The 25,356-nt window shown below is 56.1% G+C and overlaps 1 protein-coding gene across 1 annotated transcript; it reads left to right on the top strand.

Annotated features, from left to right (window-relative positions):
- Positions 1-286: 286 nt before the first annotated feature.
- Positions 287-20,236, top strand: USP22 (ubiquitin specific peptidase 22). Its single transcript, XM_031469459.2, has 13 exons — positions 287-632; positions 5,789-5,921; positions 7,863-7,976; positions 8,425-8,526; positions 8,848-9,017; positions 10,308-10,455; positions 12,262-12,367; positions 13,330-13,488; positions 15,260-15,386; positions 16,080-16,171; positions 16,886-16,948; positions 17,166-17,315; positions 17,693-20,236. Exons 1-13 carry the CDS (start codon positions 495-497, stop codon positions 17,733-17,735), a joined length of 1,545 nt encoding a protein of 514 aa, XP_031325319.2. The 5' UTR covers positions 287-494; the 3' UTR covers positions 17,736-20,236.
- Positions 20,237-25,356: the final 5,120 nt, after the last annotated feature.

Here is a 25,356-nt window from a genome sequence, read left to right as displayed (position 1 = left end):
AAAGCGGGCCAGGCGTGCTAGCACCTGGTTCCCTGCTTTCCACCGAGAAGCCCAGACTAGCGGCACGCAGGGCGCCTGGCTGGACTCTGCAGAACGGCCCTGCCCCGCCCCTGCGGCATCCCCGGCCGGCGCAAACCGGCCCGGCCCCGCCCCCGCGGCCCCCACATCACGCGGCCGGCGACGACCAATGGCGTGGGCTAAGGGGCGGGGCCTCGCTGGCCCCACCCCTCACCCGCCCGAGCCTGCGGGGGAGGGGAGCAGTGGGCGGGCCGGCGGCGGGCAGCGCAGGCGCGGTGCGCGCCCGGCGGCGATGACGTAGCCCCGCAGCGGCCTCGGCGACCCGCGAGCGCAGCCCGGGCGGCGCCCGCCACTCCCGTCGCGCGGCTCCGCTTTGTCCTCGGCCCGTCCCTCGGCCGGGCCGCCCGCAGCCTCGCGCCGCGCTGGCGTCGTCCTCGTCCCCGCCGGCGCCCCGGCCCGAGCCGGACGGCGAGGCCATGGAGTCGGAGCTGGTGGTGACGCCCCCGGGCTGCGTGCACCTGGGCAGCTTCAAGGTGGACAACTGGAAGCAGAACCTGCGCGCCATCTACCAGTGCTTCGTGTGGAGCGGCTCGGCGGAGGCCCGCAAGCGTAAGGTGCGCCCACCCCGCTGCGGCTGGGCCCGGCTCCCGGGGGGTGGGGCTCGCGCCCTCCCCTCCCCCACTCTCCTCGGCCCAGTCCCGGGCGGGGGCGGGGGCGGTCTCGGTCTCTTCAGGGGTTGCCGGGTAGGAGGGGGAGGGTCTCCGACGCCGCAGCGCGGGGCGTGTCCAAGGGGTCCTCCCGCCGGGTGGGGGTGGGGGTGCCGAGAGCGGGAGGACCGAGCGGGGAGGGAGACCGCCTGTGCTGCACGCGCCTTGCGGAGCTCCCTAGTCCTGGCCGCTGCCCTGCGGTGGGGGAGGTCGCTGGGCCGGGGAGGGCCGTCCGCGGGGTCACCAGGATGCGGGTACAGCCGCCGCGCTGGGCGTACCCCGGGCCCAGGGTCCACAGAGACGCGCGCCCCCCATTCAGCCGCGGGGCGCACCCCGGGCCCAGGGTCCGTAGAGACATTCCAGGACGTGCCCCCCCCCCAGGTGTGCACCTGCGCAGGTGCGGAGCGCAGCGGCACCTAGAAACAAGGCGGTCTTGCTGCTGAGAGTCCCGTCGTTCGGCACGATGATGATTTGCGGTGTCACCTGTAGCTGCGCAGGAGCAGGTTTAAAGGAGAGATGGGTCTGAAGGCCGATGGGCCTTGGGTGCCCCTTGCGACACACCAGTCGCTCCCTGAGACACTGAGAGAACGATATTCAGTGTCCTGTTTTTCGGATGTACGCCCCATATAAGCGAGTAGGTTTATTAGTGATTTGGAAATAAGAAAATGACTGTATTTACTTACCTGAATTAATTTTGCTTTTACAGAGTAACGCGATTTTGCAGTTTGCAGTCTGAGGTCGGGAGCGCTGTTAAGCAGTGTCCATCTTAAGTAGCATTTTTTTAATGGGAAAACTAACATCCACTGAGATTGTAGAGAACGTTAAGCACCAGTTTTTTCTTTGTTTAATCGGTCACAGTGTTGGGAAGTGTTACCTCTTAGGATGAACTAACGCCGGAGATGAAACATTTCTAGGAGGATGGGTGTGAGGTTTCTGCTAACGGAATTATGTGCCCTTAAAAATCACCTGGTTGAAACCGTTTTTCCAAGGATGATTGCGTTACCTCTCCACATTGTTAGTTTATTGGTCAGGATTTATGTGACCCATTTCCATCCCCCAGCCGCCCCGTAATTTTTGAAGGCGCTGAAGGAGGCAGGTTCAACCGATCATTAACTTTGCCTAATTTCGTAGTGAAGAAATCACATTTGGGCGGTTCTGTGTGGCTTGGATTAATCTTTTTCTATCAGTTGCTTAGTTTGAGCGCTATTGAACTGCACCTCTGTTACTTGCTGGTAGGAAGTTGAACTACAGACAGACAGGAGAGGGTGGAATACTTCCAGAATTCAGGTCCGACCGCAGCGCAGTGCCTTGTCGAATCCCAGCAGTGAACCCTCACGTCCTCCATCCGGTATTCTCTCTGAATATTGGGGGGGGGGGGGGCGGTGTCCTGTGCATTTCTAGCACTGGAATGGCCCAGCCAAGGAGGAGTTGGTTTGAGAAAGAGTTTAACTCGCTGGTGAAGAGTGATGAACGTTTGGCAGTTCGCTGGGACTCAGCTGATGGTACCTTTGGTATAAATACTTGAACCCAAGTTAAACTTCTCTGAGGTCCCAGTCTCTGCTACAACGTAGCCATGGGAGTTAAAACTCTCTTTCCTCCAAGTAGAGGAGGGTTATGAATTTTAAACTAAACTTTGATTCTTTTGGTAGGCAGAATGAGAAGAGGTGGTCACTTTTGCTAACTTTCTGTATTGAACGTACCTTCCTGTGCGTGTCTGGCACGTGTCTTACCACCTGAGGACTTGAGCGTTTGGAAACTGGCAGTAAAGACGTACAAATTTTTACTTGATTGTTATGACTTAGTGTAGTGTGTGTTATATTTTGAACAGGCATTTTGGGGAACAGGTAATTTTTTAAAAATAATTGTTTCTCTCTTTTGAACCGTTTCTGTGGCTCTGAAATTTTCCAGGAGCTCGTCCTCAAAGCCCCCCTTTTGTAACCATAGTAAATATATTTACCAAAGTACTTCACCACAAGTGAAGAAACATTGGCACTTCTGGACCATTACTGATCCTGATTTGATTTTGGCAGTAATCCGGAGGCTGGCAGACAGCCTTTGAAGTCTTCTTGGCACAAAATTTGGGAACTGAAGCAACCCTTTAGGTAGAAGATCTCAGGGAGGTTTTTGTTTGAGAAAAGGTGCTGGAGGGAAGAAACTCTGGGAAGTGGTAGGTGCTCAGGTCCAGAAGTCACGCCTTCCTTGCTGTGGTGTGTTTTCTGTCTCCGAGTTTGTGGTCTGAACACCACTATTTCAAGAATTTTGGACTGGGCACCCTTTGGGAGGAAGTGGGACTATGCCAACTCTTTTTAGAGTTAACTAACTTTTGGGGGCGGTAAACAAAGTTTATTCTAGGAAGAGCAACTCATTGAGAGAAAACTTAAAATTTACATATATGTACTGTTCATTGTTTCTAAGAACAATTGAGAGCTTTAGCTTTTTTAATTTGCAAAGTTATCGAAGGAATAAAGCCAACCACAAAATAGGAATCAACAGAATGCAGCAGTCCAGTCATAAATGACAGTTGAATGTGCTTACATATATTCAAGAAATCAATCATTTAAGTCATAAATAATAAGTAGTTCATTTTTGTCTTTTTTTTTTGGATTCCACATATAAGCGATATGTGGCCTTTTTCTTTCTCTTTTTGGCTTGAGTCAGCTAACTCTTTGCCCTGGATTTCTGTCTTGGGGAACTGAAACCATTATTGTCAAAGGTTATTTAAATACTAGATGTCAAATAGCAATGTACTAAATTCTTGCCTAAAAATGCAGAGTATTTGTAGGTGTCCAATAGTAGTTACTATACCTGAGGTAATTGTAGGCTAAACACATGTAAAGGAATGTGTAGACAATTCTAGATGCTCAGATGTTGGAATGTTTTACTGAGAAAGATTAAAATTCATGAGTCTGTATTTTTAAAAAGTAATTACAGAAATGGCTGTATGAATGTGTTCTCAGTGTTTAAAGATAAAACACTTCAAAGGTGCATAGAATATGAAAGGTCAGTGAGTCTCCCTGACCTTAGATGACCGCGATGCAGACTGTGCTGCCCGAGTCTCCCTGGTTTTCAAACAACGGCAAATACACGTGTGCCTGTGAAGCAGAGTTACATGGTTTTTGTTTTTAATCATGCTGTGTATACTCCTTCCTTTCTTTGTTGCCTGTGCGTTTAGATGTCATTCTCTTTAGCTACACAATTAATAGTCTATCGAATGGAGATGGCATTGTGTATTTTCCTTTTTTTCCCCTCTGGCTTTCAGTTTGGAAGATTTACTAAGGATTTGTAAAACTTAAGCCTGGTAATCAGTTCAAAGAAGGAGTAATCCTCGTTGCCGGGGATTGAACCCAGGACTTCGTGCACGCTAAGTATGGGCTCTTCCCGCTGAGCCACATCCTCCCCCTCTCCCAGGCAAGACCTTTTTAACTGCCTATGTTTTGGTTTGCTGACGGATTGAAATGTGATTTGTTCACTCGACACAAACCTGAGATGTATTTACAAAGTGCAGTTTTATGTATGGGAAGCAAAGGAGAGAAATAAAAAACTAAATGTAAAGCATGAAGCTTGAATGCCCTCATTTCCATTCTGTATCTTTACAAAGCGACACTGTGACTTGTCAGCCTGTGGACCCTTGTCTAAGAAGTGGGAGGCTTCTGTGGTCAGTATTTTAGAAGCGTGGTTCAGGCCTTTGGTTGTGGGGGAGGATGGTCTGTTACTGTTTATCCTGAGTGAGTGTTACTGCTTGTGTATTAGGAGGAGACTGACGGCAGGGCTCTGTGCCGGGTGCCCCTTTTATCAGTGCTGCTTCAGTGCTGGAGTCAGATTGTATTCCGAGACACAAATGACTCTCATGTTGAGCTTTTTGGTAGAAACCATCTTTGGAGAGTAGCAGTCCTGCTGTCACTGGCTTAGGCAGAATCCGTGGAGTGACAGGACACACTGGTAGACGGAGAGCCTGGCAGCACCAGTGGCAGGTTGGTCGTCTGACTGCCCGGAGTGCTGCTGAGAGCTCTGGATCTAGCGTCTAGATTCACCCATCATTCCTTGTGGGGATGTGCAGTTAGGTTACGATGGTGTTGGCCAGAGTTGTCTGTTGTAAAGGAAACCTTTTCCCTTTTAATTACAAAACTAATCTCACGGGTGACACTTTGAAACAGTAAACATTCAGTGCTCCAGTTTACATGAGTGCATGGGTACGCACACACACATTTACTGAGGTGGAGTGCACGTAACAGACATTAACCGCTTAAAATTGTCCAGTGTGTGCACAGTTGTCTACTCACCCTGACCTCTGCTGAGCCTTTTTTTAATTTTAAAAAATTTATTGCTATTTTTTAAATTTGGGGGAGGTAGTTAGGTTTTTTTTTGTTTGTTTTTTGTTTTTAAATGGTGGGACTGGGGATTGAACCCAGGACCTGGTGCGTGTGTAGCACGTGCTCCCCCCTCAAGTTTCAGATCACTGTCATCTGCTCCAGTCTCTCTCTGAGCCCTGGTGACCTCTGGTCTCTGCTCTGCCTGGACGCCTCACGCAAATGGAGTCATGCTGTGTGTGACCTTGCATCTGACTTCTCTCACTTGGTGTGTGTTCAGGGGTCATCCCTGCTGTAGCCTGGATCAGTACCTTGTTCTTTTTCACGGTTGAGTAATTAATACTCCATTGTGTGGATACACCATGTTTTGTGTGTTTGTCTGTTAATAGAGATTTGGACTGTTTCTGCCTTTAATTGTTGTGAACCACCCAATATTTTTTTATCCCATGGTTTTCACATCCTTTTGGTGCAGACTGAGCCAGTTATTAATAACTGTGATGATTCTAAAATGAAGGTTTTATGTTGTCTTTTCTCCTGCACAAGATGGAATCCTCCTATGAAGAAAGCTATGTTTTCCGTGAACCTAGTTCTGAGCTTAGTGACCTAAGTACCTTTTCGGGCTGTTGAAAGGGTTAAGAAAATGGTCTCTTAGGGAGGAAATCCATGCTCCCCACCCAATCCCGGCGGTGCCGTCGGGACCCCAGTCACAGTCTTTCCTAGAACTCCTGATTTCTGACTGTCTTCTCTGAATTGCAGGCGAAGTCGTGCGTCTGTCACGTGTGTGGCGTCCACCTGAACAGGCTGCACTCCTGCCTGCACTGTGTCTTCTTTGGCTGTTTCACGAAGAAGCACATCCATGAGCACGCCAAGGCGAAGAGACACAACCTGGGTAAGGCCCCAGGTGCCTCTGGGCCTCAGGGTCTCCGCACCACCTCCTCCTTTGAGTTTGACGTCCCCTCTTCCAGAGCCCACTTTTATGAAGCAGTATGTCCTACAGGACTCCTGGCAGATGAGGGAAGCAGCTCGCTGGGTCTCTGCCCCCCCCCCGCCTTAGGGTTTTAGGCTGGTGCTGGTGCCACCTGTGACCGTGAGGGTAACTGTGTGTGCAGAGTGCTTTCTTTTTAACAGAAGAAGAGACACTCATCCTTCCCTCTGAGAAGCTTGGTTATGGATTAGATGAGGCAGAGACTCGCAGAGAAAGGTGTTCAGTGCAGCGCTGAGCCCTTGGCGTGGGCTGTGGTTGGGTGTCCCTGGCTGAGTTGACTGCTTCCTGCCACGGGTTTCACTGTGCTTGGGGTTTGTGGGAAGGCCAGTGACACGGCGTCAAGGTAAAGGTGGATTTCATACCATCACGCCTTCGGACGGCTGTGCCCTCTGGACGTTACATGGAGCTGTTTTGCTCTTGGCCTTATTTTGTGACTGGTCACTGGTGGGTCGCTCCTTGAGAGCAGTGTTTTCTGTTAATGGTGGTGAGGGCCTTAGGCGTCCAGAGGAAAACCACTTTCAAGAGGTCCAGCCGCAGAACCTTTTCTGGAGCGTGTGTCATGGGACCCAGCCCTCACAGTGGTGGGGGTGGGATCGTGCTCCACTCCGCCCTCTCCCGAGGGCGTGACAGCTTTAGCACTGGGGGCTCAGGTTGTGGTAGGGAGGCACCCTGCCTGCGCCGGCCGGCTGAGGGCTGGGCTCCCCGAGTGAGCTGGCGTGCGTGGGGGCCCCACTTGGTGGTCTGAGTATCGGAAGCCGCTTCTCTGGGAGAACGTGGCGTGTGGTCTTCCTGGGCTGGTGGCCCTGCTGTTGGCAGGTGGTGTCTCTGCCTTCCTGAAGTTTCTCTCACCCTCACTGCAAGCCGTTTGGCCAGGTCTCTCCTTGGTCCCTGTGCCTCCTGCAGTGGGTCTGTGAACACCCGTGACATGACTTACACAGTTGGTGGGGTGTTCCTTTTTTGGGAGGGCAGGAAGCCGGGTGGGGTTCTTAACCTGTGTTCTGAGTTTTGGTAGCTCTGTGTTAGAGGGCTTTAAAGATGCACCACAGTGTCACTGGTCTGTGTCTTGGTAAATTAAGACGTGAAGTGCGATAAAGGCTGTGATTTACTAAGATGTCACTGTCCACTGGGAGGCTTGTGGGACGTAGTTGTGTGTATTTGGTTGGTTGTCGCACAGACAGACCGTGAGGCGGCAGTGCTGGTCCTGTATTCATCACCCCGGGGAGTGCAGTGCAGGGTGGAGGTGCACGGCCCGGGGTTTGGGGGGCGCCGTCCCACCCGTCGCTCTAGGTCTGGGGTGCCTCCTCCAGGCCGCTCTGCCTTGCAGACGCCTTGTGCTGCTTGGAGACTCTGAGCCGCAGCAGTTCTGTCTCAGCTGTTGAACGGCAGTAGCTCCTTTCTCAGGCGTCATTGCTGTTTCATCCAGGATGAGGCTGAGAAAGTGCAGGACCTGCTCGGGGGTGCAGAGCGGCTCTGGGTCCCCTCATGCCCTGTCCTTAAAGCTTGGGTGCTGGGAGTGCTCATGCCCTGGAAGTGCTCCTGCAGGGTTGCCTTGTCCCGGAGACTGGGCGGAGGTCCTGGCACCAGGGCATCTGGTGCTTCATAAAATGCGGACCTGGCGCCTCCTTCTCTTTCAGATTCCTCAACCCTTGGCAGGAGCTTCCAGAGAGAACACACACACCCATCTGCTCAGGATTTCCTGTCCGATGTGGGAGGGAGCCCTTTTATAACAATAGGATTCTGTATTAGAGAAAGGGTGCAGACACAGAAATGTCTAAAACGCTTGCATGTTGTATTTGTGACCTTTGGGTTTTTATTAAGGCTGTCTCCCCCCCCCCCCCCCCGCAGCCATAGAGCTGGTGTATGGAGGCATCTACTGCTTTCTCTGTCAGGACTACATCTACGACAAGGACATAGAAATCATCGCTAAAGAGGAGCAGCGGAAAGCTTGGAAAATGCAAGGTTTGGTTCTCTGAGATCTGTGCGCCCGACTCGTCTCAGTCCTGCAGTCCACACCCCCGTCCCCTCTGTCGGGACAGACTTGCTGGGCAAGGGGCTGGCACCAGGGAGGGACAGTGGAGGGGCGTGGGAGAGTGGCTGGGTCTGGTTTGGGGGCCGCGCTGGCAGTGCTGGTCCCTCTCTCCTTGGGGACCAGAGGCTGAGGAAGCAGGCGTCTCTGTGTTTGTGGTGGGTCTCTGGCAGAGTGCCGCTCTCCTTGCGGGGAGCACGGCTCACTCAAGGCACCGGCTCTGACAGACACTCCTTTGGGTGGCTGCTGAGCTCGCTGCCCTGTACTGGAGTTTCTGGAAGGGCCCAAGTCGCACGTCTCCCTCTCTGAGCTGCAGCCTGGTGAGGTCTGCGTCCCGCCACCCTGACTCATAGACGCAGACACCACCTCCCTTCTGCTTAGGTGTTGGGGAGAAGTTTTCCACCTGGGAGCCGACAAAGCGGGAGCTGGAGCTGCTGAAACACAACCCCAAGCGGCGGAAGATCACCTCCAACTGCACCATCGGTGGGCTGTGGGTGGGACGCGGGCGTGGGGGGGGGCAGTCGAGGCTGTGGGCAGGAATCTGCAGGGGAGAGATGCAGATGAGAAGGTTCTCCAGGTTTTCTAGGACTTGAAATGCATTCAGAAACTTTGAAGGAGGTTGCTTGTCAGGCCCAGTTGTCAGTACCTATGGGCGCTTCCTCCTGCGGTGATGCTGAATTGGGGTGGGGGGACGGCCCTCAGGACACCTCGTACAGAAGCAGCATGAAAGTCAGAGCCACGCTTCAGTTCCTCGTGCTTCTGAGGGGGTGGGAGAGTCACCCGCGCTCCCGTCCGCCCACCCAGGTCTCCGCGGGCTCATCAACCTGGGGAACACGTGCTTCATGAACTGCATCGTGCAGGCGCTCACGCACACTCCACTGCTGCGGGACTTCTTCCTGTCAGACCGGCACCGCTGCGAGATGCAGAGCCCCGGCTCCTGCCTGGTCTGCGAGATGTCGTCTCTGTTCCAGGAGGTGAGCCTGTGCACCTGCTCCTGCCGGGGCGCTTCCAAAACTCTCCTTCCCTTAAACCGGTAAGACAGGGCTGACTGGAATGGAGGAGGGCAGGTGTTGACGAGCTTACCTATTGAGGAGACAGTTGACGAACGCGTTTCTTGTGGAACACGTGGTCTTCCCAAAGGGATTGTTGAGGGGAGTCGTGGCATCGTTTTTAGATGCTTGCCACTGACTTGGAAGACAGGAGAGTCCTTGGAAAGGGGTGTGAGCGGTGGACACTGGCAGTTTCCTCCCTGTTGTCTTTCGTCCTGGTTCACAGGAGGGTGGGCATCAGGCACCTGCCGCTTTCCCACTCAGGGCTGCCTGCCCTGTCTCCCCACCAGCACCGGGGGCAGGACGGAACCCCAGCCTGGAGGGTTCCCCAGCCTCACGTGTGACCTCGGGCGCCCCGGCTGCAGAGCGGGACCGGCACCTCCACTTGTCCTGAGGACCTGGCTGTTGTTCAGACGTCCAGCCCAGGGGCCCAGCCCTGCCTGGCTTTGTCAGAACCTTGGATAGCACCCCCCGTTCCCTGCTGCACAAGGAAGAGCAGGGAGCCCTTATGGCCGAGCCTGTCTGGCCGCAGAGCTGGAGTTAATTATTGTCTGGGCCTTTTCAGGAAAAGTTTGCCCACCTCTTTCGGGCCTGACCAGTCCCAGAGGTCCTACCGCGGCTCCTGGGGTCACAGGCATGGACGGGCTGAGTGGTGCTGCGGGGAATGGGCTGGTGGGTGTGCCCTGCAGGCACGGGGCTCACTCAGCACCATTGGGCGGTGAGCTTGTCTCTGCCCTGCTGGCTTTCAAGCTCAGGTTTGTTGAGGTGCGGTTCACAGACAGCAGTCACCTTTTAGTGTGTGGGGTCTCTTTTCACAGGTGTTTGTCACAGTCCATCCTTTTGGTTTATGTCAGAAAACACCTGGTGGGATTGGAGAAAGGGAGGTGCAGACCCAGAAAGTTCAAATAAAAACAATTTGGACAGTGGGTGGGTAGAGCTCGGGGGTAAGTGCATGCTTAGCATGCACGAAGTCCTGAGGTTCTAGGTTCAATCCCCGGTACATCCTTTAAATAAGTAAGTAATAAACCTAATTGCCTCCCCCTACAACAAAAGTTAAAAAAAAAAAAGTTTGCACAAAAAGGGGAATAAATGGGTCGTTTTTGTCAAAGTAGCCATAGGAAACTCCGAGTGGCTGTTGGATACTCTAGCATGGGCCCTGTGCTCAGAGGGCAGCCTTCACCCCTGCTGAGGCCATGGTTTCTCCTCTCTGAGCAGTTTTACTCCGGGCACCGGGCCCCCCACATCCCATACAAGCTGCTGCACCTGGTGTGGACTCACGCCCGCCACCTGGCGGGGTACGAGCAGCAGGACGCGCACGAGTTCCTCATCGCGGCCCTGGACGTCCTGCACCGGCACTGCAAAGGTTGGGGGGCCGGGGTGAGGGACTGCAAAGGTTCAGGGAGGGGGGCTGGTGCTAGGAGCGCGGAACCTGTCATGTCTGATCTGTGTCCCCAGTGTGGAGGAGGAGGAGGCCGTGGGGGTGTGTCCTCCGCCCTCACTCGTTTGGGGTTGGGGAGCTGGTGGGGGAGCCGCGTGTCTGCCCGGTAGCAGGAGCTACTCTGCCCAGAGCTTCCCGATGGGCTCGAATCCTAGCTTTACCTCCAGGTTGGCTCCCTTCTCCAGGGGAGTCTCCAAAGGTCTTAAGTGGCCAGAGGAGCTGGGGACACAAGTGAAGCTGCGCCCTCGCTGGCACCGCCCTGACTGACCCCAAGTCGCGTCCAGTTTGGGTCCCTCCTAGGCCTTTCATTTAAAGTCTCTTGGGGTTTCACAGGGATCGGCTCCTGTGATGCAGCCCCACAGCCTGGCCCCCGAGGGCTGCGGCCTCGCCGGGGTCCTCAGATTGGGGGAGGGGCAGCGGGCTGGAGCGGGGAGAATGGGGGTGGGCTCCTGCCCTCCCCCGGGCCTCCCTGTTTGAGGGCCTGGGCTGAAGCGTGTGGACACAGGGTGAATCTAACTGACTGGGGGGCTGGGGTGTTTGGTGGGTCTGGAGTGAGGGGTCCATCTCAGAGACGGCCCAGTTGGTGGTGGTGTCTCCTTGCGGTCACCTGTTGTGGCTTTGGTTCTAGCTGTTGTTGTTGCGTATTTTGTGGGGGGTGGAGGGGGAACTTAGATTTTCTTCTCCCTAAAACACACACATGATCCTTTTAATGCTACGTAAGATTTGGTTTCCTGGGGTAGATTGTAGCACAGAGGAAAGATCCACTGTGCCAAAGCAGAGTCCTGCTGGCGTCAGTCTCCTCTGAGCGTCCTCTGTTTGGAAGTGCACTGCTGTCACAGTGGTCACGTGGCAAAAACAGTGGGGCCGTTGTGATCTTCTCAGGGGCGATTCGCTTTGAAATGTTTGAGAAGATGTGTATGGCTCTCCTCACAGTGCAGCATCCTCACGGGGCAGCCCGGCCCCCTGGCTCAGGGTCACGTGTCCTCAGATGGCGAGCTTTGCCTTCTCTTGGCATTGTCTTGTGTGTGTTTTCCCAGATCTTAACATCTCGTCCCATGAGTTTGAAATCCTTCTGGGAAGCGTTTACTCTTCAGTCTCCAGGGAACTGCTGTCAGGAGATCCAGGGGCTACCCTGTGTTCCTCTGTCGGAATTTAACTTTTTGTTATTTAATAAACACGCAGATGGACACACACACTCACTCCCTATTGTTCAGCTGACTTAAAGTCACACAGAATGTGTATACGATGTACATTAGTGAGTTTCATGTTCCACCAAGGGAGTTTCACAGTCTTCGACTTACCCATAAATTATATAAATAAAATGTGCTGAACTGTGGAGGAGGAGTGGGTCTCACCTTGGCACAGCGGCTAGGGAACAGCTTTTGGGGTCCTGGAGGCAGGAGCTGGTGCGAGAGAGGGCAAGGGTCCTGCAGGGACGCCTCATGGTCATGGATACCTTACGTCTGGTGCAGGAGAGCAGGGCTACCTGGGGCGTCTGACCCACCGTGTGTCCAGCCCCTTCCACACCGGGAAACTACCCAGTTACTCTGTGCGTGAAAAAGGAATTGGTAACCGCCCCCAGTTACCGGGCATGAGACACATTTTGGTGTCAGGTGGACGGTAGGGAGGCCGAGGAAACGGGTAGAAGTCCGTCCGGTGGAAGCTGGGCCCCTCACCTGCCCTGGGGGCTACCCCGTCGGTGGCCCATGTGACGTGCTGCGGTCCCCCCAGGTGATGACAGTGGGAAGAAGGCTGACAACCCCAACCACTGCAGCTGCATCATAGACCAGATCTTCACGGGCGGGCTGCAGTCGGACGTCACCTGCCAGGTGTGCCAGTAAGTGCACCTCCTGCTGGCCCATATCTGAGGCACTCTCTGAGGGTCAGGCCTCACGGTGCCAGGGCCCTACCTCTCACGCGGCAGCTGGAGGAGAAACACGTGTCCTTCTGGCAGCCTTGCCGTCAGATCCCCAGGAGGAAGCAGCTCTGAGAAGAGGCCTAAGGGGTTCACGGGTGACCCACAGGTCAGGGCGTCCTTGCATCCCTTGGGCTCCCTGTACCGAGAGCCGAGCACAGCCCCCTTCAGAGGGACAGGACCACTTGACAAGCCGTCAGTCAGTTCACAGACCCTTTACGTTTCCTCTGAGCTGTGCCCCTAGTGCACTGGGCTCAGACTTTTGCTCTGGGAGGCAAGGGTGCACGTTGGTGAGGCTAAGGGAGCTCTCCGCTTCCCCCTCCGTGCTGCTCGTCTCAGTCTGTAAAAACCCTGGTCTTGATCCCCTGAAGTTCAGAACCTGGATCCACCAGGCCCTGCGGTCTTGGGGAGGGGTCGGTGTGGCCCATGTGGCACATGTCCAGTGGAGCAGCACACAGCAGGGCCATCGCTCTGGGTGGGGCCTGGGGTCTGTTTCGAATCACCTCCCTGTCGGCCCTTTTCCACCCAACTGTCAGCAAGAGGGCGTCTCCCTTGACTGATCAGCTACTTCCAGTGCGTTTCCCAACCTGCGGGGCTCCTTTTTGCAAAGTTTAAAATGAATCTCTAGGAGGGGCCATCTCATGCCGCCCTTGGGCCAGTGCTGCTGCTCCTGGTGTCACTGTCCTTGGAGGTCCAATGTCCCCCAGGCCTAGTGTCCACGGCCCTCAGAGGCTCACCTACATCCCTTGATTCAGAACCTCTGGATTTGGGGCCTGAGAATCTATATTTTCCCAAAATTCCTGAGATGACTGAGGTGGCCCCAGAGCCCGGGCGTTGGGGTGGGGGCCACTGGTGCTCACCTGTCCTCCTCTCCCACCCCCCAGCGGCGTCTCCACCACCATCGACCCCTTCTGGGACATCAGCCTGGACCTGCCTGGCTCCTCCACCCCTTTCTGGCCACTGAGCCCTGGGAGCGAGGGCAGCGTGGTGAACGGGGAGAGCCACGTGACGGGGACCACGACCCTCACGGACTGCCTGCGGAGGTAGGAGCCGCCCGCGCTCGGTGGGAGAGGAAGGTCCCTCTGCAGCAGCAGCGTGGTCTCTGTGATTCAGGGGCTGGCCAGTTACAGGGATGCACCCAGGACTGGGTCCACCACGTTCCAGGAGTGGTCAGCATTGGCCTTGGGATTCTGGAATGGGGGTGTCTTCCCAGCCCGACAGGCCACGTTGGTCCTCTCCTGGCTGAGGGGGGAGCACAGCCAAGGTCCTGTGAGCCCTGAGCCAGCGGGTGAGGAGGCACAGCTGTTTGGGTTGGACATTTGGATTTTGGCGTCTGTCCAGTCTCCCTGTCACCGGGGGCTCTGTTCTCCCCTCCAGGGGTGTCCAGTCAGCGTCCAAACTGCCCTAGTGGTTGCCTTTTTTTTTTTTTTTTTTTTTAATACTGTTTGTCCCAGTCACGGCCCCAACTGGGTCCGCATATAGGGCTTGGTCTCCCAGCCCCTCAGGTCCAGTGGTCTGTCTTGCTTTGCCATTTCTGTAGTGAAAAGACCAGTTGTTTGTACATATAATCTCCCACCTGGATTTGGTGGTGGCGTCTGTGGACTGATTCTGGCAGGGGCATGAGCCCCCAGGGACTGGGCTCCATCCTCCCTCCTCCGAGATCCCGCCAACTGCCCGGCCCCTCTTCCTGGTGCTGCGGTCAGGAGGGTCGCTTTGGTCTGGGCACCAGTTTGCCCTACGTTATCTGACAATTTCCGTAGGATAAACAAGGATTTCCAGACCTGGTTGTGAAAAGGTTGAATTTTTTGTTTGTCTTCAGCTTTAAACTTTTAAGATTCGATATAAAATACATTCAAACGCTTGTTTTGTGGGTTTGTATCTTTGTATCAAAGCTTCCTCCTTTGCCAGAAATGCTTGCTGACTACTTGGCATCTCCTTTACCTGCTTTCTTCTATAGAAAATCACCATTTCCCCAAACATCTCATTTTTTAGCTCTTAATTTTGAGATAACTGCAGTTTGGCATGCAGTTGGAGGATGTAATCCAGAGACACCCTGTGTGCTCTCTACCCAGGTTCCCCCGGTGGGAACCTCTTGTCAGACTATAGCACAACATCACAGTCGGGGCATTGACATGGTGCGGTCAGGGTGCGGGGCATCTCCTTCACTGCAGGGTCCCTCACAGCCACCCCCCGCCCTCCCACCACTGCTGCCTCCTTCACCTCTGGCCGGCACACATGTGTTCTCCATTTCTACAAAGTCCACATGTCAAGAGTGTGACGTCAGCGGGATCATACAACACGTTACCTTTCAGGATTGGCTCTTCTCACTCGTCATCATCCTCTGGAGAGTCACCCAGGTTGCATGCATCACGCGTTGGTTCCTTTTCATTGCTTACTAGTGTTCCACGGTGGACCCGGTGTAGCCACTCAGCCGCTGAAGGGTGTCTGCGCTGCTTCCGGGTTTTTCAGCCTTTGCAGATGAAGCTGCAGTAACCATTCATGACAGCGTCTGGGTGGATGGAAGCGTTCACTTCTCAGGGACAGACTTGATTGCTGGGTCATGGTAGAAAGTCATTACAATTTCATCAGACTTTACGTTTAAGTTTTTTTTAAGATAAACACTTTTTGAAGTGACAGGAGAGAAGATGAAAGAAGTAGCAGTTCTTTTTGATTGAAAAATGATAAACATCCCAAATGGTACGGGCGTCTTTAGGAGAAAAATGAACCGATTGAAAGTGACGCAAATAACTCTTTTCTGTTTTCCTCTCATTTCTCCTTTCTTTTTTCCTAAAATTTTTCTTCAACACGTTGCAGGTTTACCAGGCCGGAGCACTTAGGAAGCAGCGCCAAGATCAAGTGCAGCGGCTGCCACAGTTACCAGGAGTCCACCAAGCAGCTCACCATGAAGAAGCTGCCCATTGTGGCCTGCTTCCACCTCAAGGTGAGGCTGCGGCGGCCCTGGTGAGGGCTGTGCTGCCTCGGTGGGGGCCGGGGCTCTGGTCCGTGATTGTTTCAGGATGAAATAGTGTGTGTTACCAAGGGAGCGGGGGCTAGCCTTTTACTCCTCTCAGCCCCTAGATTTTTCCATACTCTCCCTAAGCTTCCTGTTTTCTTTTCTTACAAGCACACAAGGCCTTTAGCATTAAGGTCTGGTCGGGGGTGGGCAGGCCTTTCCCGCAAAGGGTCAGGAGTGGGTGTCAGTCGAGTGCACGTGTTTGTGAAAGAAGATTGCACAGCAGAGATCGTGTGTTTGCTGTTCTTGGATATTTTTGATCTGATTTTGTATATAAATCATACAGTCTCCATTGCTTATTGTCTTATTCCATGGCCCTTTAAAACCGTAAAACAAAATCTAGAACCCCACCCTGCCTCCCTGGTGGGTCCAGGCCCTGGCCCTGACCCAGAGGTGTCTTGTCTGGTGAGAGGCCACAGACCACAGTGTGCTGGTCTCCCTCCCCCGTGTGCTGTGTGGGGTTTACACCTGGGTTTGTGCTTGGAGCAGCCCCTGGGTGACGTGGGGGTCCGTGCCGTCTGTGGGGCTCGGGCTCCGGGTGTGGCCGCAGGAGGCTCGGAGAAGAAACGGAAGGCCCGGTTTGGGTGCAGCCCTTTCCCTCCCTCTCCCCGGCTTCTGTAGCGCTTCGAGCACTCGGCCAAACTCCGGCGGAAGATCACCACCTACGTGTCGTTCCCCCTGGAGCTGGACATGACCCCCTTCATGGCCTCCAGGTTTGCCCCTGTGTCCGCGGTCGGGCAGGGGTGGCACTGGGTACCTGCCTGTCCTGATCTCAGCCCAGGTCGCCCCGTGTGAGGGGTGGCGTTCCTCAGACAGGCTGCTCTGGGGCCGGGTTTCCTCTGCTGACTTGCAGGCCTGGACTTGCGGGCGGGGGTGCGGGGCAGTGCTGTAGCCAGTGGCACCAAGGCTGGACTGCAGGTCGACACAGTGGTTTTGCAGTTGTGGATTCCACCTGCCTTGTTCTCGAGTCTGTGTCTTAGGCCACTTACAGTTTACGCTCCTGAAACACCAGAATACATGCTTAGCAGATGTCCTTTCCCGGGATTTGTAGCAAATACCACAGGCTGGGTGGCTTGAAGCCACAGAATTCTATTTGCCCACTTTCAGGCCAGAGCCCTGAAGTCCAAGTGTCGACGGGGCCTTGGCAGGGTCCGAGGAGGGTGGCCACGGGTCTGGGCTGGCCCTGCCTCCGAGCCTCGAAACTGGTGTGGTCCTGTTGGGTCGGGCCGCCACCCTGGCTCCAGGTCCCCAACCATCACTCAAGGGTGAGCTCTGCCTGAGATGGCAGCTGTTGGGAGAAGCAGAAAGCGTCTGTAAAACTCACGTGGCACAGAGCCTGGCGCCCCCCTCCCCCACCCCGACCCCTTGCTGCTGTGCGTGGTCGTGTCAGTGTTGAGGTGGTGCAGAGTTTGCCGTGTCTGTTACAGCAAAGAGAGCCGGATGAATGGACAGCACCAGCCGCCTACAGACGGTTTCAGTAACGACAACAAGTGAGTGAGGCTGCAGGGGTCTGAGTGCTGGGGTAGGGGGTGTCCTGCAGGGGTCTGAGTGCTGGGGTAGGGGGTGTCCCGCAGGGGTCTGAGTGCGGGGGGCGCAGGGGTGTGTCCTGGTGTCTGAGTGCGGGGGGCTGCCATCGGGGCAGCTTCTGGCTGCGGGACAGTGGTCTCCGGTGGTGCTGAAAGTGGTGACAGCCGTTCTCCGACTCAGGTACTCCTTGTTTGCGGTGGTCAACCACCAGGGGACCCTGGAGAGCGGCCACTACACCAGCTTCATCCGTCAGCACAAGGACCAGTGGTTCAAATGTGACGACGCCATCATCACCAAGGCTGGCATCGCCGACGTGCTGGACAGCGAGGGGTGCGTCTGCAGCCGGAGGCGCTGCTCACCTGGGCCGGAACCCACCAGGCTCGATGCTGGGGGGGCCTGGAAGGGAGACCCCTTCATTTCCACAGAGTCCCTGGTGGAGAGACTGTCAGTGGGGTTCTTGGCTCCAGCATAGCTGCCTGAGCGGCTGGGAGGCCCCCACGTGGAGTGCGGGTCTGAGGGGACAACCTTGTGGCCATGAGGAGGCCGGGGCGGAGGTGGATTTGGTTGGAACCGTTGCAGGCATCCTTCCGAGAGTAACCCCACATGAGGGAGGGGCAGTGGGGGCCCTGCAGGCAGGTGCCCTGCGTCCTCAGGCCGTGGGGTGGTGCTGCGGTCAGGGTGGTTACGAGCAGCTGTCTCCCCTGCAGATACTTGCTGTTCTACCACAAGCAGTTCCTGGAGTACGAGTAGCGGGCGGCGCGTTGGCAAGGCCCGCAGAACAACCCCGACCTCCCCAGCCTCCGGATACCGCCACCCACCAGGAGCACCCCGAGAGTGCCGGCTCCCCTGCAGCCTGGGCCCCGAGGAGCGGGTGCCCAGGGTCGAGGTGTTCAGACGGTTGGGTGGCGGCGGGTGGGGGTTTGGGGGGATGCGCCACTGGTGTCTCCTGTGCTCCCCACGGACCCCCTGGGCGCCGGGGCTCAGTTCTACTGCACCGGCCTGTTTCACATTGTGGGTCAGAAAGCTGGGGAGTGGAGGGGATGGGGGACTTGGCGGGCGTCTCCCCAAGTTTCGTGTGACATTCACGCAGCACAGGCTCGGCCTCCGTCCTGCCGGCAGAGGGAGGCCCCCCCCCCCCCCCGGGCCTGTGGAGCTGGAGACACTCATGGGTTTCCAAGCACGTCCGCTCTGCTGATTACTGAGACCCCCCTGCATGCCGGGCATCACCGTCTCTCCCCAGCCCCGGTTTTCTAGAAATAGGCATTTTCTTACACTTCTTGCTCTCTCTTTCCACAATGGTGATTTTCATAAATGTGATAGTGATGTGAACGAATTACCAAGCTCACGCTGACGTTTAGATCGGTTCCCTTTATTCTGGGGCGTGAATCTTGCTTTCTAATCGGTGCTGTTTTTGTTGCCTCCCCCCATCCCCGGAAGCACCAAGTCCTGGCGCAGGCTGGCGGGCGCAGCGGAGGAGAAGCAGGCTGCCGTCCCGATGGTCTCCGTCACGTTAACCTCCTGCGTAAATGAAGCGTTTCCTTCCTTATGTTTCCTCCTGCCTCCCGTCCCGCGAGCTCTCCTGGCCACGGCTTGGAGGCTGGTGTGAGGGGCTGAAGTGGGCAGCCACCTCAAGCTGGGCCTCTGCCTGCATTCAGTGTCCGCGGCCGCAGGACTGGGGCTGAGCTGTGGGAAGGGCTGATGCAGGAGGTGGGACAGTGTCCCTGTTCCTCGTCTGGTATCTTGCATGCATTTGTCTGTTTAGACCCAAAGTTAGCTTGTCCGTTTCTGAGACGTCACAGCTCGGGGATGTGGGGGCGCAGTTTGGGGCCCCGCCCACGTCCCTTCCTGGACAAGAGTGGTGTTGGCAGACTATTTCCACGAAGGTCCAAGCCCTGCTGCCTTTGCTCGGGTGACATGTGAGTGAGCATAGCTGGGTGCCAGGAAGACTCCCTCTACAGACAGCGAAATTTGAATTTCATACACACTTTTCACGTGTCACAGAATTTTAATTCTTTTCACTACCTAAAAACGTGTCAAGTGTCCTCAGCTGACAGGTTGTGCAGAAGCTGGCCCATCAGCTGTTTGGTCAGGGCGCTGAGCCGCTCCGGGCGGTGTGGGAAGAGCTGGAATCTGCTCCGCAGAGAGGTCATGCCTGGGGGGATCCCCAGGACACGGCTGGGCTCTGGCCCAGTTGTGTTTCTGTGTTTGAGGCACACAAGTCTCAGGCATGTTGTGGAACAGCAGGAAGCACCCGCGGGTGGATGTGTGTTCTCGGGCCTGCGTGGCCCACTGGCGCGTGGCTGAGCCGTCGGGCCTCTGATGACAGCGCGTCCCACGGGGCCTCGGCCGAGGTTACCGCGAAGCTCTGAGCCGTGAGGTTTCTGCTGCAGCCCATTGGCTCCTTGCTTCCCGGGTGCCCTCCTTGCAGGTCGGGAGGGGGCAGACACGTTGGTCCTAGGGGTTCTGGCAGGTCCCTGTGGTCTGATCAGCCCTGCACCCCTTCCTCGCTTGTGTTCGGGGCTCAGCTGCTCCAAGAGCGTGAGGATGGGGTGGACAGGCTGTTCATCTTACTAGACACTATTTTAACCTTTTGTATCCAAATTAATCCCCTTTTTCCCTCCAACGTTGATGTTCTAAGCACTTACCTCTGCTGAGCGCCCCCTGTGATGGAGAACTCCTGGGGGCTCCCGCAGCCAGTGGCCTCCCCCTGTGCTGACATCCTGCTGTGGTTTCACCTCGTTAGGAACAGATCATGTGACGGGTTTAGGAATTTATTTCCTTTCAGCTCACATCTGGCTACTCAACGCAGGGAATGTTCCCTGACTACCACCATGTAGGCGCAATTTAGAGCAACTCGTATTCCGGGATGGTGGCTGCGTCCCTGCGTGTCGCCGTGGGATGGTGGGCTTTCCCACTTAAGGTGTCGTGAGTGGGGGTGTGACCAGTAAAAAGCTGGGACGGGGACGCGGGGCCAGGGCCGCCGGGGTTCCCGCCGTGTGTGTCGTGGAGCGGTGGTTGCGCTGGGTCCGTGTGCTTCCCTTGTTCGAAGTTGCCGTTCCTTTGATAACTCACGTGACTGTTTGATTTACTATGACTTTGAAAACAATGATCGTAAGAACAAGGTTCCAGTGACTGTGCTGTGGGTTTTCTTGCCGAGATGTTCACTTCTCTGTTTACCTGTTGACTTTTCTCCCCCCTTAACGGCTTGTAGTCTTTCCTTGTCATAATAAAACTGCGTTTTATTCTGAAAATTGGCCGGTTCTCCCTTACTAGCGCCTGCGGCCAAGGAGAGGGGTCGGGGACAGGAGGCCGGGGAGTCACCAAGGGCCTCTAAGCACAGGAATCCTCATCTGAGTTCGTTGACAGGTCCCGGGACGTGTAGAATGTGTGTGTACAGGGTCCCCACATGATGAGAAAACAGGTGCAGAGAAGGGTGCAGAGAGGGAATTGCAGCCCGGGTGGTGCCGTCTGACGCTGTGCTTGATGGTCCCCGCCCTCCCCCACACACTCCCCCGCCCTCGGCTGGTCTTCACTTCCCTTACATGGGACACCGGGCAGCACCTGCGAGTGCCCAGGGCTCCAAGTAGCCGTCCAGTCCTGGTGTGTAGTGATCTCCCCAGGTTCTCTGGGACCACCACGTGTCCACTGCAGGAAGCGCCCTCTTGGGGTCTGAGACCTTCAAACCAGAGTTTTCCAGGCCGGGAATGAACGTTTAGGTTGTTGGTGTCACCCGGCCCGTGATCCTGGGCCCTGCACACTCAGCCACAGGGGTCAGCACCCCACAGTGTCTCTGATTAGAAGCGAGTCATCCTGGAAGACAGGCGCGGGCCGTTCACAAGCGATCAGTTGCATGGATGCCAGCCTGTTGCTGTGTGGCCCGGGCTGTACTCGGCCCCCAGTCAGGCAATGCCTGGGAGGTGTCCTGGGCGGCGCTGATGGGCAGGGCAGGAGGCTCCACGTTTCCCTCTGTGTGGTTGACCTGCCAGCAGGTGGCCAGCTGGTCCCAGGAAGTGAGGTGGCATTGCGCCAGGGGTTCAGTGCTGGTCTGATGGCCACTGGGTGCCCCACGGGGGTTCCTGTTCTGGCCTTTGCCCCATCTCGGTGTCCCCAGAGCTCATGGGCCCACAGAGTGGGCGTGGGGGCTGGGCCGCGAGCTGTCTACTCCACAAGAGGCCGTTTGTCCACCCAGTGGTGAGTGTTCTCTGCAGAGATCGTTTGGTGAGCCTGGTCCCTTCACGTTTTCAGATGTCTGTCCCCACCCAGATCTTATGTCACTGATTTCAGTCCTGGTCCTTCTGCACCTTTGGCTGAGCTGTTGGCATCACCCCATGAGTTGATGTGGGTCAGTCCTTGGGCCCAGTCGCATTCCAGACGAGGTAGGTTACCGGACGCACAGCTCGGAGGGAGGGCTTCCCTGGTCACTGCCCCTCAGGGATCCTGGCACGTGGGCACAGGGACACTGGAGGAGGCCGGCAGCAGGCGTCTAAGAGTTGGAGGCTCCTGCTGCAGCTTGGGACGGGCCGTGTCCCCACTGCCCACACCCCGCTCTGGCCCAGCGGGTCAGTGCACTCATGTTCGGGGGTCACTTGGTCACTGATGTCTGTGATCTGTGCTCAGGAGAGGAGGCCGAGTGTCTCCAGAGGACGGGGTCTGATGTGCTCAGAAGCCTGGAGGTCTGTGCTGCTGTCCCTGCCATCCCTGCTGGCGTCTCCGGGGCACGTCCGTGCTTTCCGTCGCTGTGAACGTCGCTGGGGCTCCTTGGTCATAAGGTTCGGTGGTCAAGCAGCACATTTGACAGCCTGACCTCATCCCATCCCACTTGGAACCGGGAGCCACGTGGTGCTGTGTGGAAGGGTGAAGTGACACACCCAGATGTCGCACATGCTGCCCCGGAATCCAGCAAGGCTGCGAGTGCGTCCCTTACCTGCATGTTTTCCGAGGGGGACGGCAGCTGGGCTGCAGACCATTGAATCCCCAGAAACTTCAGCTGAGTTTGGGGGAGTTCACTTTTCGTGCTTCATTTAGTTCACTGTTACTAAAGCATCTGAATTGCTGCTTCCTGCTCACCGGCTCCAGTCAGCACAGCGCCAGGTAGTGGACCAGGTGGTGTTCTGGACACTGAAAGTGGCGGGTGTGTCCCGGACTCCGACAGTAGAGGCCACGGTTGTCCCGCCCCGAGACGTCCCCATGGAGGAGTCCGCTCCTGCTCCGGAAGGGAGGGCCACAAGGAGCCTCAGCCCCTCCCCCAGGACCCCAGGGAGGAAGCAGTGGCTAACACAGCGTCCACTGCCAAGGGAGGGCAGGAGTTCCCACTGGAGAAAGGCCTGGCTGAACCGGGCATGAAGACGCACAGCTGAGGGAGCAGCCCCCACCGGGGATGTGGCACCACAGGGGTGTGAGCCCACGGGCCCTGCCCATCGTCGGCCTGGCGGGAGAAAGGCCGCCGTTTCAGGCACTGCCGTCCCACACAGGTTCCACTCGGGTCTGGCACTTGGTAAAAATCACGAGACACAAAAGAGTAGGTAAAACCGCCAAGAGACAGAGCAGTCAGCAGAGCCAGACTGCGGTGACCTGGGCGTTGAGATGCAGGCAGGAGAGTTTAAACAGTGAGGATTAATATGTTGAAGGTTGTCACGGTGAACGTGGAGAGCAGGGGGGCTTCAGCAGAGCTGCGGGGGGGTCACATGGGAGATTCTCAGGGACGAGAGCACGGTGATGGGGCAGGGGAGGCCTGTGAGGGACCCCAGCGGAGGAAGCAGGCAGTGGGGTCCCTGGAAATTACCCAAATTGGAGCAATGGGATGGAAGAGCTGTTTGAAGAAATCATGGGCAAGAATTTTTTTTTTTTTAATCACAAAGAACATGTCCAAGTGTCTCAGAGCCCCAAGCAGGATGCACAGCAGAACAAAACCACTCACGACAGAATACCACGAACATCACGTTTAAACCGCTGGAAAACCACACAGGAAACTGAAGGCACACGTAAAGGAATCAAAGACAGGATTGGAACAGCTGCCTGTGAGAAGCTGCAAGCGGAGGGAGCAGGGCCACATCTCTGAAGGCTGGACGGGAAACTGGCAGCTGAGTCTGTACCCGGAAAAAAATCTCAGGAACGTGAGAGAAATAGACTCAAACCAAACAGTTCATCCCTGCAGATGGGCTGTGAGAAAAGCTAAGGGAAGCTCCTCAGAAGAGGTGAGACAGCAGGCAGGCCTGGTCTGCGCACGGAGTGAAGACCTACGAGCGAAGGTGGATGGGAAAGGCATCGTTGTTCCTGTTTGCAGTCCCTCTCAGACTGACTTCCTAAGGCCAGTGGCAGCACCGACCGTGGGTGTGCAGACTGACAGCGGGATGGACGGCGACCGCAGGGCAGAAGGGGGTGGGAGGTGACACTCTGAGGGCTGCGGCTACATCAGGTGTGTGTTGTCAACAACCGTTGGAAAAGACTTGGAGGTATGAAAGATCAGAGTTTAGAGACAGAGTGGTGGTTGCCAGGGGCTGAGGGGCTGGGGCTGGGAGGTGTAGTTCAAAGGGCACAGGTGCCAGGGAGGCCAGTGGTAATAGTTCTCACCACAGACAGGTAATTTCGTCTGTATGTAGAGTACCACGTCGACACGTACACCTCTCATCGCAGTCAAGCCAGGAAAGATCTTTGTTGCTGAGCAGCAGGCCCAGGTGGGCGGGCGTGGCGGCGCACGGTCCTAACCCGGCGGCTGTGTGCTATTGCAGCACCGGGCTCCCCCTCCGGCCCTTCCCCCGTGTTTCTCCTTGGCTCTGGCTGTGCGGGCACAGCCACGGCAGAGCCGGGTAGTTGTGTGGTCACAGCAGCGTCTGCCTCAGGGGCCTTTTCAGAAGAGCTGCTGGGCTGGGGGACGTGGTGGCACCGGGGAGGCCTGTGGGGGCTGGTGTGTGGCGGAGCTCGGCCTGCGACTACAGCACGTGATGGGAAATGGATGCTGTTTAGAGGTTCAGATTTTCTTTCCAGCAAGGCACCCGTGTGTTATAAAACAAAAGCTCATACAAAAGACCAGTTGGAAAACTGACCAAAAAACGATTGTTTTTGTCTGAGAAAGCTGTGGTCAGGCACCTAGCTCCCTGTGTTCTCTGCAGCGCTAACTCCCCCGCAGCCCCGGAGTCCTGGGGCTCAGGTGAGCAGAAGTTCAGAGCTGCAGAGGAACAGACTCTGCCCGCCTTTCAGACAAGCCGAGACATCCCGAGCGGCTTGGAGATGTGCTCCTGGTTTGCAGATGTCTAGCAGGGACCGCCCTGTTGGAGGGTGACCAGATGCAGACGGGGGCCTCAGCCCCGTCGGGCTGACTGAACAGCTGGTCAGACACTTGTCAGAAACCAACTTGGCTGCAGACAGATGGAGCAGAAGAGCACGCGGGGAGGCCCCTGTGTGCTGAGCTGACCATCCCCCCAAACCCACGTGTTGAAATCCTGACTCCACTAGCCCTGAGCTATTTGGAGATTTACAGAGATGGTCAAGTTAAAATGAGGGCATTAGGGTGACTGGTGTCCTTACAGAAAAGGGGAATTTGGACACAGGGACAGACATGCTCCGAGGGAAGCTGATGTGAGGAGACACTGGGAGAAGAGGCCGTCTGCCAGCCAAGGGGCAAGGTGGTGCCGGGGGGCAAGACGGGGACTCCCTTCCCCATGGCCTTAACAGGACCTGACGTGCTGACACCTTGCTGGGCTCCATTCCTGAGACAGAAGGTCTCTGTCGTGAGGACACCCGCGTGCGGTGCTTTGCCCGCAGCCCAGGGAAGCCCACATGGCCTGTTGGAGCGTCAGGCTTCTGTCTGCACCTCCCAGAGCCGTAGGTGTACCAGGCGCTTCCGGGTGGTACAGGATGAAAACTTACATGATCATGTATTTATCTTTCTGTGTCAATGCTTCTCGGTTGTGCATTTTCAGGTTCAAGTGCTACTAAATCTGTAGGTTTCAGTGCTAATAGAGACATGAAGAGATACGTAGCATCAGAAATGTGTGAGCGCCAAGACGTGATTAGTGTCAGTCAGAACCCACGGAACTTGACATGAGGCTGAAGGGGGCCTGGAAGAAAAGGTGAGTTAATGTGAAGAAAAATAGTGAACAGTAGTGCAGTTTAGTGGCCACACGAAAGCACTTCTGCTGTGGTCCCCGGACATGGTGGCCCTACGCTGTCATTGCGGCTCAGCCTGCTCGCCCGCCCGCCCGCCCACCCGGTGGCCCGCAAGACACACGCACGTGCGTGGGAGAGAGACACGCACACACGCACTGCTGCCTGCCCTCCCCAAGGAGGCCCAGAAGGGAACCTGTCCTGTGAACTGAACACAGGGAGGCCCAGCCCTGGTTCTGCTGTCAGCTGCACGCTGACCCTAGTGGCC

Source organism: Camelus dromedarius, chromosome 16, assembly GCF_036321535.1.
Source record: "Camelus dromedarius isolate mCamDro1 chromosome 16, mCamDro1.pat, whole genome shotgun sequence".
Taxonomy (NCBI): domain Eukaryota; kingdom Metazoa; phylum Chordata; class Mammalia; order Artiodactyla; family Camelidae; genus Camelus; species Camelus dromedarius.
Note: the sequence above shows the minus strand (reverse complement) of the source record. Positions and strands in the feature narration are given on the sequence as shown.

Excerpts from the sequence above, each read along its gene's own strand:
- USP22 (XM_031469459.2), top strand. The coding sequence starts at position 495 with ATGGAGTCGGAGCTGGTGGTGACGCCCCCGGGCTGCGTGCACCTGGGC. Across the intron at positions 10,456-12,261 it reads CCTGCACCGGCACTGCAAAG|GTGATGACAGTGGGAAGAAG; the intron begins GTTGGGGGGCCG and ends CGGTCCCCCCAG. Across the intron at positions 12,368-13,329 it reads GTCACCTGCCAGGTGTGCCA|CGGCGTCTCCACCACCATCG; the intron begins GTAAGTGCACCT and ends CCCACCCCCCAG.